Raw genomic sequence first — 18,372 nt, forward strand, 5'->3', positions numbered from 1 at the left:
CCCCATTTTTTTCCTTCAGCACTGGCATACTGACTGCTGGAGCATGCCAGTGGCACTCCCAGCATACTGCTCATGTTCTGTTGATACACGAGGATCAATTGTGCATGGTCGTCTTTTTCACCAGCGACAGCACAGAAGCTACTGGGTTTCCACCCAAATTTGGGTACTCAACAATTTCTACCCCCAGGAGTCTCACTTTAATCCAGCAGTACCAGCACAGGTGTATCGTGAGAATAGAGGAACAAATTCTCATAAATTTTCTCTCCAGCACTGAATTTTAAATAGCTCTTGGAAACAAGATGGATAGAAATTGTTTTTTATGAGCATATTACAAAATCGCGTTCTGGATATCATGCATACTCCACAGGGATCTCTCCATTTTGTGCCCTTTCTGTGCTCCTGTATGAAAACAACTGAATTAAAATTAGATTTCTAAGCTTCATGAAAAAGATTTTCAATTGTATGTGTACAATGGAATAATTTTACATAAATCTGCCTGCTGACACAGAAAAAAAACCTTCTACAATATTATTCTCCTTTTAAGAAAGGAATAATGAATAGGAAAAAAATAATCAGAATGTGACTGCTGTAAAATTAAAGTTATCATGACCTAAAGAGTTTCAGGGAACATAAATCAATACAAGTTACCACCATTGTTTAATCATTAATTTAGAAAAATCCTTTATAAATTATTTTATTTATATTGAAGTTAATTTCTGAGGGCATAAGCTGGAGCTCTATATAAAACATATTGGGGCCATAAATCTCCATGATATTAAATTACTTAATATTGAACAGCAAAATGAGTAGAGTTGTACCTGGAAGGCTGTGGATCTAAATAATCAGGCACTGTCTGCTCAGAAACAGTTGGCCTCTTTCTTAACAGGCAACTTTAAACAGTTCAGCTCATTATGAAAACAAAACACAAGCAACAATTTTCTCATCCAGCTGATGTTTTTTCTCAAAAGTTATGTAAAGAAGTGCTGGCAGAATAAAGCTGAAAAAGCTTTGTCTGTGCTATGGTTACACAGACGTAACTGGCTTAGGATAACAGGCCAAGTTTCCACACTAACCATTTATCTTATATGTAAATATCGTAGCTAAAATATAGGATAATTATGCTATGTCATCAATACTTGTAAGAATGCAAGTCTGCTAACTGTTTGTGGGGATTTCATAAATGACAGTAACATAGCCTTGTCATGGTCAAGAGACCGTTTCTAATTTACGAAAATGACAAAATTGATGCACATCACATTCTGATGCAGTGATGATGTGGTGCTGGCACAAATGGATAAATTGCTTCCATTTCACACTGTAAGCTTTCATTGACTATTCTTAATCCAAGTAATTTATCCATCACAGGTTGCTGGAAGTCTGTTTAAATGTGTAAATCATGGAAAAAGGGAACGCTAGGCCTCCTACAAATCACTGTTAGGCTTTTGTGAATATTGTGCACAGCTTTCAATGCTGTACTTTACTAAAGATATCAAGCACCCGTAGATAATACAGAAGTGGTTCATGAAGATGGCATTAGGGTTTTGTTGTGAGGAGACTAGAAATACTGCGTAAGTGGGCAGGTGGAAGATAGGAAGAAAGAACTTGGACTCCTTCAGCACTGCACTGAAGTGCCAAATGGTGGGCAGAATTTTACACTGATCGGGTGGGCATGTGCCCGATCTGATTGGGTGTGAAATCACACGAGACGACATTGGGCGAGTGTCCTGATGTCATCCCGCGCTCGCTCGATATTCGCTAAGGTCGGAAGTCCACCCACTGACGATTAAGAGGGCAACTAAGCCCATTAACAACGCAATTGTCTGTCATTTTACATGGCCTGGTTGGCGGACGGGCGAATTGGCCAAGCAGCCTTTGCATTTTTCAACAGACCTCATCCACGGGCGGGATAAGATTCTGTGATGAGATAAAATATAAATAAATTTCCGTGGACAGCATTTTCATAAGTTAAATTTTCAGCTAACTGATTGAAATGCATGGATACTTTTTTCAGCTTTTGAAACCCTTATTTTTGCTGTTTCAGGTCTTTAGCTCCCTGAGGTAGCTCTCTGCCTTCAGGGAGCTTTCTGTCAGCGCTGGCCCATGCCAGAGTTGACATCATCGCCCGCCCTCTTCCCGCCACCACCCAGGCAGCGCTGAACTTTTCAGCGTGCATCTCACACTGGTTGGCCAATAATTAGTCAGCCAGCATGAAATCGCAGTCAGGGGCCAATCGTGGTCAGTGGTCCGTTTCCCAGCCGATCCCGAGCCCACCAATCGCACCCGTTGACCTGAAAATTCAGGCCATTATGTACTCAATGGCAGAATTTTTCATATGGTGGACGGGCTCGGCGGGAGTGGGTGGGGGCGGTTGCGGAGCTGATCGCTGCCCACGATCAGCTCCGCACCGCCATTTTATGCGGGCAGGCCAATTAAGGCCTGCCCAGTATAATATGCGAGTTGTAGCGCTCAGCGCTACCTGTGTGGGCGGGGGGAGGAGGGAGAGTCGGGGCTAGCGCTCTTTTGTGCGTGCACGCGAAAGAGCGCAGCAATCTCGCTGAGGCACGGAGCTGCCTCAGGGAGATTGAATCGATGTTCAAAAAATTAAATAAAAGGTTTAAAAATTTATTTAAAATGTCCCCTCATGTGACTGTGAGATAGGATATGTTTTTATCTTTAGGAATTTTTAAAAAATTTATTTCAGAGAAGCTTTAGGAAACCTCATCCTGCTCGTGGATGAGTTTTCCTAAAAAACACGAGGGCTGCTTGGCCTTTTCGCCTGCCCGCCAACCTTAAGATTAGATGGGCAGCATTACTAATGACATTGATTACTTTCTTAATAGTCTTAATAGGCCGTTTACATATCGATGGGCACGTAGCCGACTCCAGCGCATGCCCGCCAAATGAAATATCACGGGACTGCGTGATGACATCGGGACGCATGCCCAACGTCATCGCGTGTCATTTTACGCATCGGCGTGCCGGGCCCGCCCCCCCGCACGCTGGCTGAAAATCCCGCTCCATGACCGCCCCCACCCGCTCCCGCCAAGCCCACCCACCATATAAAAAATTCTGCCCCAAGTCTCTAGAGTGAAGCTAAAATCCACAACTGTTTGGATGAGAGTCAGGGTGCTACCACCAAGTAAATAATAGAAGTATTCAGATTATGAAAGCTTTTCAGAAGGTAAATAGGTGTCAGCTGTGGCTCAGTTCATAGCACCCTCGCCTTTGAATCAGAGGGTTGTGGGTTCATGTCCCTCTCCTGGAAACCAAGAAACTGTGATTGTACTCGAAAGAAGTTGCAATCTGTGACTGTTGATAACTCGAAAGATTCAGAAGGTAAATAGGATAAAACTTGCATTGGCTAGTAAGTCTATGGGACAATTTTGAACGATCAGTTGCCCTGATTGCCAAAGCACCCATCCCTTAGACATCGTCTGACTGAAGTGATTTTCAGTTGGATCTGGAAACAAGTGCTTGTGACTGTTTTCTAAAACAGGTGGTCAGCAGGTTTTGCTCGAGTTGCAGCCCTTGGTCATCTCACAGTTAGAGGGTGCATTCCCTGATAATATTGCTTCACTATTTAGATTAGCCTCTCTCTTCTGCCTACCCGTGCCTGATTTCAAGTAAATGCAAATTCTCCCCTCCCCCAATCTTAAGTCTCCATTGGGAGGTGAGGTTAAAATAGCCTTTCGCTTACTTATATGTTCTTGCAATAGATGTTGCCTTATTTTTTTGACAGTTTCCTACATTTTCTGTGTTTCTTTCAGATTTTCAGCATCTGGTGTATTTTCCTTCTAGTTGGCACCATGATGTCCTTGGAATAATGTACCCCATAGCTACTGTGGCAAACCTGTGAAGTGAGGCAGCTGATGGACCTTCAAATTAAATGGAGGTATTCTGCATAACGAGACACAGCCAGTATTGATTAAAACAATATTCTAGGTTTCTTCTGTTTAACAAGACATAAAGAATTTTTTTAAAAACTCCAACAATTGCATATTAAAGTAACAATGATAATTTATCAAGAAGAAAATGGTTAGCAATTATTGCATGTTCGTATTCGCTGCATTAAGTATAACTTTCTACCTATACCAGTATGTCACCTGTTAATATAGTTATAGACCTCATCTAAAGAACATATGTCACTGGAGTTGGACTCACTATGCTGACAATGAATTCCACTGAATCCATCAGGACACCTGCAGATGTATCCGATAAATGTGTCACCTCGGTAAGTGTCACTCACTTCACAAATCCCGCCATTATGACATGGGTTGGGTTGACAAGCTCCTGCATATCAAAAAGAATAAAGCAGAATATCAGTTATGAAGGACATTCTCTTCTGACAGATTTGCTTAAAGGCATATGTTTAATTTAACTACATAAAACAAAGGAGGACAAGATGGTGACGGGAGCAATTTTGTTCCTTCATTCACCAGCATGGATTTCTGTACAAACCAAACCTGCATGCAGCCTTTAAAGATAAGCTTGAAAACTCAGCCAGTCTCTGTTCCTAATCACAGTCCTTGATTAAAGTGCATAAGTGTGAATCTTTTGGCAGGTTCAGACTCATCTGTGGTGGTTCACAACAGGATGAAAATGTTAGTAAAGCAACAGGAGTGATCATGCCCATAGATTCATGAGTCATTATTCATCACAACTTTAAGGGGGGATGAGGGAGGAGGGTGGAGAGAGTAGAAAACAGTTAAACAGTGGGGGAAGGCAAGAAAGTGTGCATTAAAAAAAACATGCTGGTACCCCACTCAGATAGCAAAGCGTGAACAATATCATCTGTTTTTTATTTCAAAGCCGGTTAATTTGACTCATTGAAAATTCTTAATGGACTGTATTTTTTGGTGAGAGGTGAAGCAACAGTGTTCGTTGCTGACCCCAAAGAAAGCAGCCACAAAAATCCGCCGATCTCTGTGTTGTAGATTTCTCCTTCTCCAATGTCAGTTTAAATCTGGCAGCAAATCGAGGGGCTCTCCAGGCATCCAACAGCAGTGATGTCTGCAAGCTGGGTAAGCAACTAATCACATCATAGTGTTCTCACAAACAGCAAACTAAGAAGTTAAAAGCACTGATTATTCTTCTCTTTTACTTTAAATTTTCAGGTAACAAAATAAATGATTAACATAAATGCTAAAATAGCATTAACAAACTTTTAAATATTTTTTTAAATGTGTTGATTTTTTGGCATAAATTTGGAGAAATTTGACATTTCACAAGTATTAAATTAGCTTTTCAAAGCCAGTTAGTATGTTTAACAGGCACTATGAACTTAGAACACTGTTAAAAACCCAGCTACAGCTCATTCAACAAGGTGTAATCTGTTCTGATTGCTTAGGGATTACACTATGCGGAGGTGGAACGGGGGAGGACCTCAACACTGCAACCTTTGTGGGAGTGTAGAATCACTTACAGCAACTTCTGGATTTCCACCTTATTCTGTGTATGCGCAAACTCCAGAAGTTGCCGTCCATTTCAGTGGGGTAATGATGATAAACAGTGACCATTTTGTCATCATTACCATTGCAAGATCTGCAGATGTAAATATTTTATTACTTGTAAACTGTAATAGTTTATGCAGGATAATCGAGTGTTTACTTTGGACAATGATACCGTGCTGTGACCATCGCATATATACACTGGCATTCTTTTACAATTAAGCTAATGAAACAGGTCCTGGTCCTGTTCCCATCTAACTTCCACAGGATAGTTGCCTTTCCTGAATTGCCTTTCCCGATTACCATGAATGCTGAGCCCAACTGTAGATCCCAAATTCATCCAAGCACATCAAAAACACACACGATACACTGATCCTTGGACACCCTGTTATTATGACTCAGTCCTACATCAGGCACTATTTTTGCCCAATGAATCACTGCAAGACCTCACCAGATCTTAACTGAGACACAGAAACATTTGTGGTCTCCTTCATTGTTGCATGGAAATTACTGTGGAACATTGCAGTTTTTTGCTTCAAAGTTTAATTTCTTATTAGATTTCAACTCAGCTGCTGAGTTCAGATCACTAGTTGTAAAAAATCTCACGCCATAAATTACAATTCTTAGCCGGAGGGCGGGGGTGTGGTTGTTGATTTTTAATGAATACCTTTGTATATTTGTTAACGATCACTGGTCCTGAATTCCACAAGAATTGTTTTTATGCAGTAATACAGAAAATGCTGGAATTCTCTCTCTTCATAGATGCTGCCAGACCTGCTGAATTATTTCTGAATAATTTTCTGTTTTGATTTCCCAATACTGCAGTATTTTGCATTTTTTTATATACAGGTTCTTTTAAGATTACAGGCTGTGGTTAAGAGTTTAATAATTGTACGAACATACGAGAAAGGCACAGGAGTAGGCCATTTGGCCCCTCGAGCCTGCGCCACCATTTAATAAGATCATGGCTGATCTGATAGTCACCTCAAATCTGCATCCAACCTTCCGCCGATAACCTATCACCCCCTTGCTTACCAAGAATCTATCCACCTCTGCCTTGAAAATGTTCAAAGACTCTCCTTCTACCACCTTTTCAGGAAGAGAGTTCCAAAGTCTCAGGTGATGAATTAGGCATCTCTTTATTTCTATACTGCACCTCTCATGCTAACATTACTGGCTGTCTCTACTGATCCATAGGCATTCAAATTGTTTGTTTGCATTAAATTGCTTTATTTACCCCATCTCTAGGACCAAAAACATCTTGTGCTAAAGAATCCGGACCTAATTCATAACGAGCCACATATTCACAATCCCAAAATAAAGCAATGCCAAATTTAAGCCAACAAACCTCGATACATACAACGCAACTAGATCTCAAAGAAAGGCCCACAACCATATGAACAAGGAGCAGAAGTAGGCCACTCAGCCCTTCAAGCCTGCTCTGCCATTTAATAAGATCATGGCTGACCTGATAATAACCTCAAATCTGCGTCCCACCTACCCCCAATAACCTATCACCCCCTTGCTTACCAAGAATCTATCCACCTCTGCCTTAAAAATATTCAAAGACTCCTCTTCTACTGCCTTTTCAGAAAGAGAGTTCCAAAGACTCACGACCCTCTGAGAGAAAAAATTTCGCCTCATCTCTGTTTTAAATGGGTGACACCTTATTTTTAAACAGTGACCCCTAGTTCCAGATTCTTTCACAAGAGGAAACATCCTCTCCAAATCTACCTTGTCAAGTCCCCTCAGGATCTTACATGTTTCAACCAAATCGCCTCTCACTCTTCTAAGTTCCCTCAGATACAAGCCTAGCCTGTCCAACCTTTCCTCGAAAGACAACCCACCCATTCCAGGTAGTAGCCTGGTAAACCTTCTCTGAAATGCTTCCAACGCATTTAGGTCCTTCCTTAAATAAGGTGACCAATACTGTACACAGTACTGCAGGTGTGGTCTCACTAGTGCTCTATATAAATGAAGCATAGGGCAGAATTTGGCCCTTGATGGGTAGGCGGGCCCCACCGGCTCGGCGGCAGGCGGGCAGCTAATCACCGCAGCCGAAAGGGGCCCCAACGCCATTTTAAGTGGGCGGGCCAATTAAGGCCCGCCCAGCGGGCTGCCTGACGGGAAGCGCTATGCACTTTCTGTGCGGGGGGGGGGGGGGAGGGATTCCCCAACTGTCAAAGTGCGCTCTTTCGCACATGCACGGGAAATAGCGTACATCTCCCTGAGACTAAGTGCTTTCTCAGGGAGATTACTGACAGTGTTTTAAATATCAAAAATAGAAAAATCAAAAAATTATTAACATGTCCCCCTCATGTAACAATGTCACACGAAATGGGACATGTTAATAAATCTGACTAAAACTTTATTAAACTTTTTAAAAACAGACATGAAATCTCATCCCGCCGGTGGATGAGGTTTCATGTTTTTTCAGAAGCCTGCTGGGGCTCCTGGCCTGCCCACCAACCTTAAGGTTGGACGAGCAGGGCCTTTAATTGTTTTAATTACCCTGTCAATGGCCTCATTTGGCCATTGACAGGTCGGTGGGCGGACAGCTGATTTCACTGTCCGCCTGCCTTCCTGAATACTTAAATGGGTCGGGATGACGTCGGGGGTTCCCCCGACATCATCCCACATCATTTTCACGTCTGCGAGCTGGCCCCGCCCCCAACTTGCCGATGGAAAAACTCAGGCCATAGCCTCTCTATTTTTGTATTCAATTCCCCTCGCAATAAATGATAACATTCTATTAGCTTTCCTAATCACATGCTGTACCTGCATACTAGCCTTTTGCAATTCATGCACTAAGATACCCAGATCCCTCTACATCTCAGAGCTCTGGTATCTCTCACCATTTAGATAATATGCTTTTCTTTTATTCTTCCTGTCAAAATGGACAATTTCACAATTTCCCACATTATACTCCATTTGCCAGATCTTTACCCACTCACTTAACCTATATCTTTTTGTATCCTCCTTATGTCTTCCTCACAACTTACTTTCCTACCTATTTTTGTTTCATCAGCAAATTTGGCAACCATCCCACCATCCCTTCATCTAAGTCATTTATATAAATTGTAAACAGTTGAGGTCCCAGCACTGATCCCTGTGGCACACCACTTGTCACATCTTGCTGTTAGGAAATAGAGATAATTTAAGTAAGTTATATTTGTATTTGTGGGTGTTACGAATGAGTTTTAGCTTTAAAGTTTAAGTTTGACTTGCACTCACTCCTGTACCTCTGAGTTAAGAAAGGTCAAATGGAATTTTAGGCCTGAATCTTCTGGTCGGTGTGCGGGGGTGGGCCCCTCTCACCGACGCATAAAATGACGCGTGGTGACGTCAGGCGTGCACCCCGATATCACCGCGCGTCATTCTGATCCTCAGTTTGGCGGGTGCGCAGTGGAGTTGGCTGCACGCCCGCCAAACTGTCAAAGGCCTATTAAGGCCATTAATTAACTAATTAAGTTGATTTTCAGGGCTGCCCGTCCAACCTTAAGTTTGGCGGGCAGGTGAAGAGCCCAGGCGGCCTTCGCATTTTTCATGGAACCTCATCCACGGGTGGGATGAGGTTTCATGAAGGTTTTATAACTTTAAAAACATTTTTAAATAAAATGCATAGACATGTCCCAGGTCATGTGACACGGTCACATGAGGGGACATATCCGAATAATTACATTGCACAGACTTAGGAATTACATTGCACAGATTTCTTATAAGTACTTATAATTTCTGTATTCTCACGACAAAAGATTATATTCCCTGTAAATGGAGGTGATGTCACAGAATTAACATTGTTCTACCAGTAATATCGAACTAATTCAGTCATGTATGACTATCAGAAAGACTATTTCCTATTTTGCAGTACAGAAGTCCCTCATGTTCCTGTGCAGCCGTGAGAATTCTTATTGTACCCTTGGGGAAGGCATAAATTATATACCCATAAACTATTAAATTGAACTGCAGCCAAAAAGGAAACCTAGTTGTTCAGGACTACTGTATTTACCAGCAGCATATTAAAACTTTACAGCTATGAGGAAACGATATTAGTATAATTAGAACTCGGCGGATAAAATGGTAAACCAAAGAGCTAAAAACTGCAGCTTTTCACACATTGAGAACAGAACAAGCAGTAATTCAGTATAATTTAGTGCATATATTGGAATGAAAGGGCAACAGCATTTTGAACAATTGTAAATACATCTTTATGGAAATTAACAATTCAAAAGAATAGAACAAACGTGTCTAGACAACATCCTCTGAATGAAATCATTGGAAACGTTGCAGACCTAGATGGGTGGAATCTTGTGCCTTCCCTCATAGTAAATTTGGTGGCGGGGGTCATTTAATCTGACAGGAGGGTGGGACCTGGCCACATTTCTGCCTCTGCCCTGATTAACTCCCTGATGGGGTTGCCGCCTGCTGAAAAATGAGGCCCTTAAATGGGCAATTAATGCCCACCTGAGGGCCCAACTTGCCGCCACTGGTATTAACCTAGCAGTAGGCGGGGTCCTCACCACATGGGGAGCAGAGACAAGCTACCCCTTTCATGTATGCTTGTGGGCTCTGGTGGGATCCTTCATTCATAAGACCATAAGGCCATAAGGCGTAGGAGCAGAATAGGCCATTCAGCCCATCGAGTCTGCTCCGCCATTCAATGAGATCATGCCTGATCTGATAATCCTCAATTCCACTTTCCTGCCTTTTCCCCATGGCCCTTGATTCCTTTACTGATTGAAAATCAGTCCATCTCAGCCTTGAATATACTTAACGGCTCAGATTCTACAGCCCGCTGCAGTAAAGAATTCCACAAATTCACTGCCTTCAGAAAGAAGAAATTCCTCCTCATCTCTGCATTAAATGGGTGACCCCTTACTCTGAGATTATGCCCTCTGGTTTGACATTCTCCCACAAGGGGAAGCACCCTCTCAGCATCTACCCTGTTAAACCCCCTAAAAATCTTCTGTGTTTCAATAAGGTCGCCTCTCATTCTTCTAAGCTCCAATGTATACAGGCCCAACCTCTCCTCAGAAGAAAATCCCTCCATACCCGGGATCAACCTAGTGAACCTTCTCAGGACTGCCTCCAATGCTGGTATATCTTTCCTTTGATCAGGGGTCCAAACCTGTTCACAGTATTCTAGGTGTGGTCTAACTAGTGCCTTGTACAGATTTAACAAGACTTCCCTATTTTTGTACTTCATTCCCTTTGAAATAAGGGCCATCATTCCATTTGCCTTACCTATTACCTGCTGAACTTGTATACTAGCTTTTTGTGATTCATGCAGGAGGACCCCCAAATCCCTTTGTGCTGCAGCTTTCTGCAGTCTTTCTCCATTTAAATAATATTCAGCTCCCCTATTCTTCCTGCCAAAGTGCATAACATCACATTTTTCCACATTATATTCCATCTGCCAAGTTTTTGCCCACTCACTTAACCTATCTATATCCTTCTGTAGACTCTGTGTCAGCCTCACCACTTGCCTTCCCACCAGTTTTTGTGTCATCCGCAAACTTGACGATAGTGCATTCAGTTCTCTCATCCAAGTCAATATATATCGTAAATAATTGTGGCCCCAGCACTGATCCCTGTGGCATTCCGCTAGTTACAGGTTGCCATCCTGAAAATGCCCCCTTATCCCAACCCTCTGTCAGCCAATCCTCTATCCATGTTAATATACAATCCCCAACACTATGGGCTCTTACCTTATTAAATACCTTATTATGTGCGGTACCTTATAATTGCGACACCTTATTAAACGCCTTTTGGAAATCCAAATATATTACATCTACTGGTTCCCCTTTATCGATTCTGCTTGTTACCTCCTCAAAGAATTCTTATAAATTTGTCAGGCATGTTTTCCCTTTCATGAAGCCACGCTGACTGCTCGATTATATTATGCATTTCTAAATGCTCTGCTATTACATCTTTTATAATAGATTCCAACATTTCCCAGTGACGGATGTTAAGCTAACTGACCTATAGTTACCTGTTTTTTGCCTCCCTCCCTTTTTGAATAAGGATTTTACATTTGCAGTTTTCCAATCCTTTGGGACTTTTCCAGAATCTAAGAGTTCTTGGAAGATTACTACCAGTGTATACACTATCTCTGTAGCTACTTCCTTTAATACCCTAGGATACAACCCATCAGGTCCAGGGGGCTTATCGGCCTTTAGCCCCATTAATTTCCCTAGTAATTTTTCTCTAGTGATAGTTATCGTATTTATTCCACCACGACCCCCCTCCCTCCCACCCCCCCACCACTTCCGCCACTTGATCATTTAGTATTTTTGGAATGCAATTAGCGTCTTCTACTGTGAAGACTGATGCAAAGTATTTATTCAACTCCTCTGCCATTTCCTGGTTCCCCATTATTATTTCCCCAGCCTCATTCCCTAAGGAGCCTAAGTTCACTTTGATCTCTTTCTTTCTTTTTATATATTTGAAGAAGCTCTTACTGTCTGTTTTTTATATTACTTGCTAGTTTACCCTCAAAGTTTATTTTCTCGCTCTTTATTAATTTTTGGTCATCTTTTGTTGGTTTTTAAAACAGTCCCAATCTTCTGGCTTACCACTACTCTTTGCCACAATGCATATTTTTCTTTCAATACGATACTATCCTTAACTTCCTAGGTTAACCTTGGTTGGTTTATCCCTTTCCTAGAATCCTTCCTCCTCTCTGGGATTTATCTTTGTCATGAGTCATGAACTATTTTCTTAAACGTCTGTGATTGTTCATCAACCGTCTTTTCTACTCAACCCCTTGCCCAGTCCACTCCAGCCAACTCTGCCCTCATTCCTTTGTAATTACCCTTATTTAAGTTTAGCACAGTTGTTTCCATTTAAGTTTCTCACTCTCAAAGTGAATGCTAAGTTCTCCCATGTTATGGTCACCGTTTCCTAGGGGATCTCTTACTCTGAGATCATTTATTAAACCTGCCTCATTACGCATTACCAGATTCAAAATAGCCTGATCCCTGGTTGGTTTCACAACATATTGTTCTAGGAACCAGCCTTGAATATGCTCTATGAATTCTTGCTTGTGGCTACCTCTACCAATTTGATTTTCCCAATCTACATGAAGACTAAAGTCACCCATGATTAATGTACTGCCTTATTTACATGCCTTTAATTTCTCATGCGCACGAAAGAGTGCACATCTCCCTGAGGCTAAGTGCTGCCTCAGGGAGATCGCTTACACTTTGAAAAATAGAAGAAAAAAATTCCCTAGCATGTCCCCCTCATGTGACAATGTCACATGAGATGGGACATGTTCATAATTTACATAATAACTTTATTAAACTTTTTAAAACCCAACATGAAACCTCATCCCGCCCGTGGATGAGGTTTCATGTTATTTCTATTTGCCGCCGGGGCTCCCGGCCTGCCCGCCAACCTTAAGGTTGGATGGGCAGGTCCTTTAATTGTACAACTGATCCTGTCAATGGCCTCAATTGGCCATTGACAGGTCGGCGGGCGCACAGCTGATTTTGCTGCAGGCCCGCCTTCCTGAAAATTTAAATGGGCCGGGATGACGTCGGGGGTTCCACCTGATGTCATCCCATGTCATTTTACGTGTCAGCGGGTGGGCCCCACCCCCTGTTCACTGACAGCAAAATTCTGCCAATAGAGTCATAGAGGTCTACAGCACAGAAAAGGCCCTTCGGCCCATCGAGTCTGCGCCGGTCAAACAAGTACCTAACTATCCTAATCCCATTTTCCAGCTCTAGGCCCATAGCCTTGTATGCCATGGCATCGCAAGTGCACATCCAAATGCTTCTTAAATGTTCTGAGGTTTTCTGCCTCTACCACCCTTTCAGGCAGTGAGTTCCAGATTCCCACCACCCTCTGGATGAAAAAATTCTTCCTCACATCTCCTCTAAACCTCCTGCCCCTTACGTTAAATCAATGCCTCAGGTTATTGATACCTCCACCAGGGGGAAAAGTTCCTTCCTGTCTACTCTATCTATTCCCCTCATAATTTTATACACCTCAATCATGTCTCCCCCCAGCTTCTCTGCTCCAGGGAAAATAACCCCAGTCTATCCATTCTCTCCTCCTAACTAAAACTCTCCAGCCCCAGCAACATCCTGGTAAATCTCCTCTGCACTCTCTCTAGTGCAATCACATCCTTCCTATAATGCGGATTCCAGAACTGCATGCAATACTCTAGCTGTGGCCTAACCAGCGTTTTATACAGTTCCAGCATAACCTCCCTGCTCTTATACTCTATGCTTGGCTAATAAAGGTAAGTGCTCCATATGCCTTATTAACCACCTTTTCTACCTGTCCCGCTACCTTAAGGGACTGGTGGACATGCACACCAAGGTCCCTCTGATCCTCGGTACTTCCCAGGGTCCTACCATTCATCGTGTATTCCTCTGCCTTGTTTGTCCTGCCCAAGAGCAACACCTCACACTTATCCGGATTAAATTCCATTTGCCACTGATCAGCTCATCTGACCAGCCCGTCTATAACCTCCTGTAATCTAAGGCTATCCTCCTCACTATTTACCACCCCACCAATTTTCATGTCATCCACGAACTTACTGATCAACCCTCCTACATTCAAATCTAAATTGTTTATATACACCACAAACAGCAAGGGACCCAACACCGATCCCTGTGGAACCCCACTGGACACAGGCATCCAGTCACAAAAATACCCCTCGACCATCACCCTCTGCTTCCTGCCACTCAGCCAATTCTGGATCCAATTTTCCAAATTGCCTTGGATCCCATGGGCTCTCACCTTCATTATCAGTCTACCATGTGGGACCTTATCAAAAGCCTTGCTGAAGTCCAAGTAGACTACTTCAAATGCATTGCCCTCATCTACACACCTGGTCACTTCTTCAAAAAAATCAATCAAATTGGTCAGACATGACCTCCCCTTAACAAAACCTTGCTGACTGTCCTCGATTAATCCCTGCCTCTCCAAGTATAAATTAATTCTCTCCCTCAGAATTGCTTCCAATAATTTCCCCATCACTGAGGTTAGACTGACTGGCCTGTAGTTCCCTAGTTTATGCCTTCCTCCCTTCTTGAATAACAGTACCACATTGGCTGTCCTCCAGTCCTCTGGCACCTCTCCTGTGGCCAGAGGTAGTAAAAATTATTGCCATATGTATATGGGCTTAATGCTATCTCCTCCCTTGCCTCACTCAACAGCCAGGGATACATTTCATCCGGGCCTGGAGATTTATTTGCTTTTAAGCCTGCCATACCACTTAGAACTCCTCCCTTTCTACGCTAATTTCTTTAATTATATCACAGTCCTTCTGCCTGATTTCCATACCCATGTCGTCCCTCTCACTTGTGAACACCGACACAAGGTATTCATTTAGAATCCTACCTACGTCTTCCAGCTCCACACACAAATTACCACTATGGCCCTTAATGGGCCCTACTCTTTCACTGGTTATCCTCCTACTTTTAATGTACTTGTAAAATAACTTTGGATTTTCCTTTACTTTACCTGCCAATGTTTTTTCATGCCCCCTTTCTGCTCTCCTAATTTCCGTTTTAAGTTCCCCCCTACACATTCTATACTCCTCTAGGGCTTCCGCTCTTTTGAGCCCTCGGTATCTGCCATAAGTCTCCCTTTTTCTCTTTATCTAATCCTGTATATCCCTCGACATCCAAGGTTCCCTGGATTTGTTGATCCCACCCTTTGCCTTTACTAGAATATGTTGGCCCTGTACTCTCCCTATTTCCTTCTTGAATGAGTCCCACTGCTCTGATGCAGCTTTACCTAAAAGTAGCTGCTCCCAGTCCACTCTGGCTAAATCAGATCTGATCTTATTAAAATCGGCCTTCCCCCAATTTAGAACTCTGATTTTTGGCCCATCCTTGTCCTTTTCCATAACAACCTTGAATCTAACGGAATTATGATCATTATCTGCAAAATGCTCCCCCACTGATACCTCTACCACTTGCCCAGCTTCATTCCCTAAAATTAAGTCTAGGACCGCCCCCTCTCTTTTAGGACCTTCTACGTATTGGCTTAAAAAGCCTCCTGGATGCATTTTAAGAATTCCGCTCCCTCTAAACCTATCACATTATGACTAACTCAGTTAATGTTGGGGAAGTTGAAATCCCCCACTATTACTACCCTATTATTTTTATACTTCTCTGAAATGTTCCTACATATCAGCTTATCTATTTCTCTCTGACATTGTAAGCCTACATATCCCCTCTCCAGAACCCTCCCCCCCTCCATTTAGTTTAAAGCCCTCTCTACAGCCTTAGCTATTCGATTCACCAGGACATTGGTCCTAGCAAGGTTCAAGTGAAGCCCATTCTACTGGAACAGCTCCCTTCTACCCCAGTACTGGTGCCAATGCCCCATGAACTGAAACCCATTCCTCCCATACCAATCTTTGAGACATGCATTTAACTCGTTGACTTTATTTACCCTATGCCAGTTTGCCCACGGCTCAAGTTGTAACCCTGAGATTATTACTTTGGAGGTTCTGCTTTTCAGTTTAGCTCCTAACTGTTCAAGTTCTTTCACAGAATCTCCTTTCTAGTCCTATCAATGTCATTGGTACCAACGACAACTGGGTCCCTCCCCTCGAACTCCAAGTTCCTCTCCAGCCCTGAGGAGATGTTCTTCATCCTGGCACCGGGCAGGCAGCATTGCCTTCGGGACCCACACTCACTGCTGCAGAGAACAGTATCTATCCCTCTAATTATACTGTCCCCTATCACTAATACGTTCCTATTTCCTCCCCCCACTTGAATGGCTCCCTGTACCACAGTGCCATGATCAGTTCACTCATCCTCCCTGCAGTCCCCATTCTTGTCCACACAGTTTGTGAGAACCTTGTAACTATTGGACAATTACACGGGCTGAGGCTCCTTGAACATTGCCCCCTTGGTTCTCATAGCTGCCTCACCGGTAGTCACACTCTCCTGTCCCTGATCACAGACCAAATTAGAATGACCTAATCTGAGGGGTGTGACCGCCTCCTGTAGTAAAGTGTCCAGGTAACTTTCCCCCTCCCTGATGTGGCACAATGTCTGCAGCTCAGATTCCAGCTCCTTAACTCGGATCCAAAATTCCTCAATCCGCAAACACTTACTACAGATGTGTTCACGCTGGATTGCCTTGGTATCCAGCAGCTCCCGCATGCTGCAGCAGCAACACATCATCCGTCCTGTCATCACTATTGTATTTTATTTAATTTATTAATTAATTGCTCTAGTATCCCTGATTGAAGAATTCCCCGCTCTTTACACTTTTTTGTAATTAATTTTTTTTACACCAGTTTCGATCTAATACTTAACAAGCTATTTTTAAGAAAGAGAGAAAAAAAAACTAGAGACCTAAACACAAACTAATGATCTTACTTTTACTTTAAAGACTAGAAATACTCACCAATCAAATGCTTTCTCTGCACTCGTGTCACTTTGTGGTTCGTGAAGTCACTCGACCACTAGTCTCACATGTGCTCTCCTTGCTCTCCCTGCTCTTTTTAAAATGAACTCTCCTCGCTATCACTCTTTTTAAATAGAGCTCTTCTCACTCGCCCTGATCTTTTTTAAATGAAGTCTCCCCACTCTTCTTAAAATGAATTCTCCCTGCTCTTTTTTAAATGGACTTTCCTCACTCTCCCTGATCTTTTGTAAATGAAGTCTCCCCAGTCTTCTTAAAATGAATTCTCCCTGCTCTTTTTTAAATGAAGTCTCCCCACTCTCCCCACAATTCAAAGGCACTCAGTGACTGATTGAGGGACCCAGCACTGGAAAGGGGGGGCCCACTAAGACTTACCCCCTTCTCTTGCTGCTGACTCCCTTCAGCTCCTCTCCCCCATTACCCCCACCCTATGACACTCTTCCCACCTTAGTTCACCTATGCTTGGGTCCCTCCTCTATCCTAATCCTCGTTCGGATGGGTGTAGTACTGGAAGCAACCACCGCCTCCCTGGAGGTGCTGCTGAGTATAGAAGAGCTGCTGACCAATTGGTGGGTGGGACTTCTGCCCCAGGATCCTTGATCCCAGGGAAAGGCCCACCAATGACAAGATGCAAAGGGACGATGTGGGGTGACCTGGCCTGACAAGGCCTGACCTTGGAAGGGGGACAAAAAGCCAAATTGCCTAGGGTGACCATCTCCAGTTGAAGAAGATGTTATTGCCACAGCCAATGTCAATCGCCGAGCAAGCCAAATCCCAGAGGGAAACTTGCTTTACTGATTATAACTTTTTTTTGTATTTCAAAAATGAGGTGAAATCTACTCAGCCCAGAAGCATAAGATCCCAGTAACGCTTTTAGGATGCTTAAAATTAAAAGATTTATTAGCAAAAAGAAAAAAAACTTCAGCACACAAGATTAAATTACACAGTTAAACAGTCTTGCAAAACATCTCCCAAAAAAACCCCACTTGGTCAAACCACACAGGTAAACTATTTGGCAACAGCTCCAGCATCAATGGGTATGGGGAGAAATGGGGGGTATGGTGCTGAAATAGAGGATCAGCAATAATCATATTGAATGGCAGAGCAGGCTTGAAGGGCTGAATGACCTATTCCTGCCCCTATTTTCTATGTTTCGATGTTAATAGAATTTTGGCCATCACAATTCTGTAATATTACCCAAGGCAAAAACAGTTGCTACTTTAATAAAGCATACCACATGACTTCTCACTATTTTCCACTCTGCTGTGGAAAAAAACCAAAACAAGTTCAGGAACAGACTGCTCTCTGAAAACAAAGACTTTTCTGACTTGAAACTCGATGGCTCCTCCAAATTCACAACTTTTCTCAGCACAAAGCTGGTCTCCGGACATCTGCCCCGCACAGCCAACACAACTCAACTAAACACCTTTCCTTAAATATCCTTTTTCCTTTTAATCTTAGACTTCATTGGTCTAAGCACCTCTTTGAACTCAATTTTTCCAAAATATAAATTTCAAGTCTT

At 42.8% G+C, this 18,372-nt stretch overlaps 1 protein-coding gene across 3 annotated transcripts in view; it reads right to left on the bottom strand.

The window, feature by feature from the left end:
* Window positions 1-18,372, bottom strand: part of edil3b (EGF like and discoidin domains 3b) — a 311,349-nt gene that overhangs the window by 181,380 nt on the left and 111,597 nt on the right. For all 3 annotated transcript variants that reach the window (XM_078564731.1, XM_078564719.1, XM_078564710.1), the window contains one exon: window positions 4,162-4,290. In XM_078564731.1, coding sequence (XP_078420857.1) covers window positions 4,162-4,290 — 129 coding nt within the window. The remainder of the gene's footprint in view (window positions 1-4,161; window positions 4,291-18,372) is intronic.

Source organism: Cetorhinus maximus, chromosome 2 (assembly GCF_964194155.1).
Source record: "Cetorhinus maximus chromosome 2, sCetMax3.hap1.1, whole genome shotgun sequence".
NCBI lineage: Eukaryota > Metazoa > Chordata > Chondrichthyes > Lamniformes > Cetorhinidae > Cetorhinus > Cetorhinus maximus.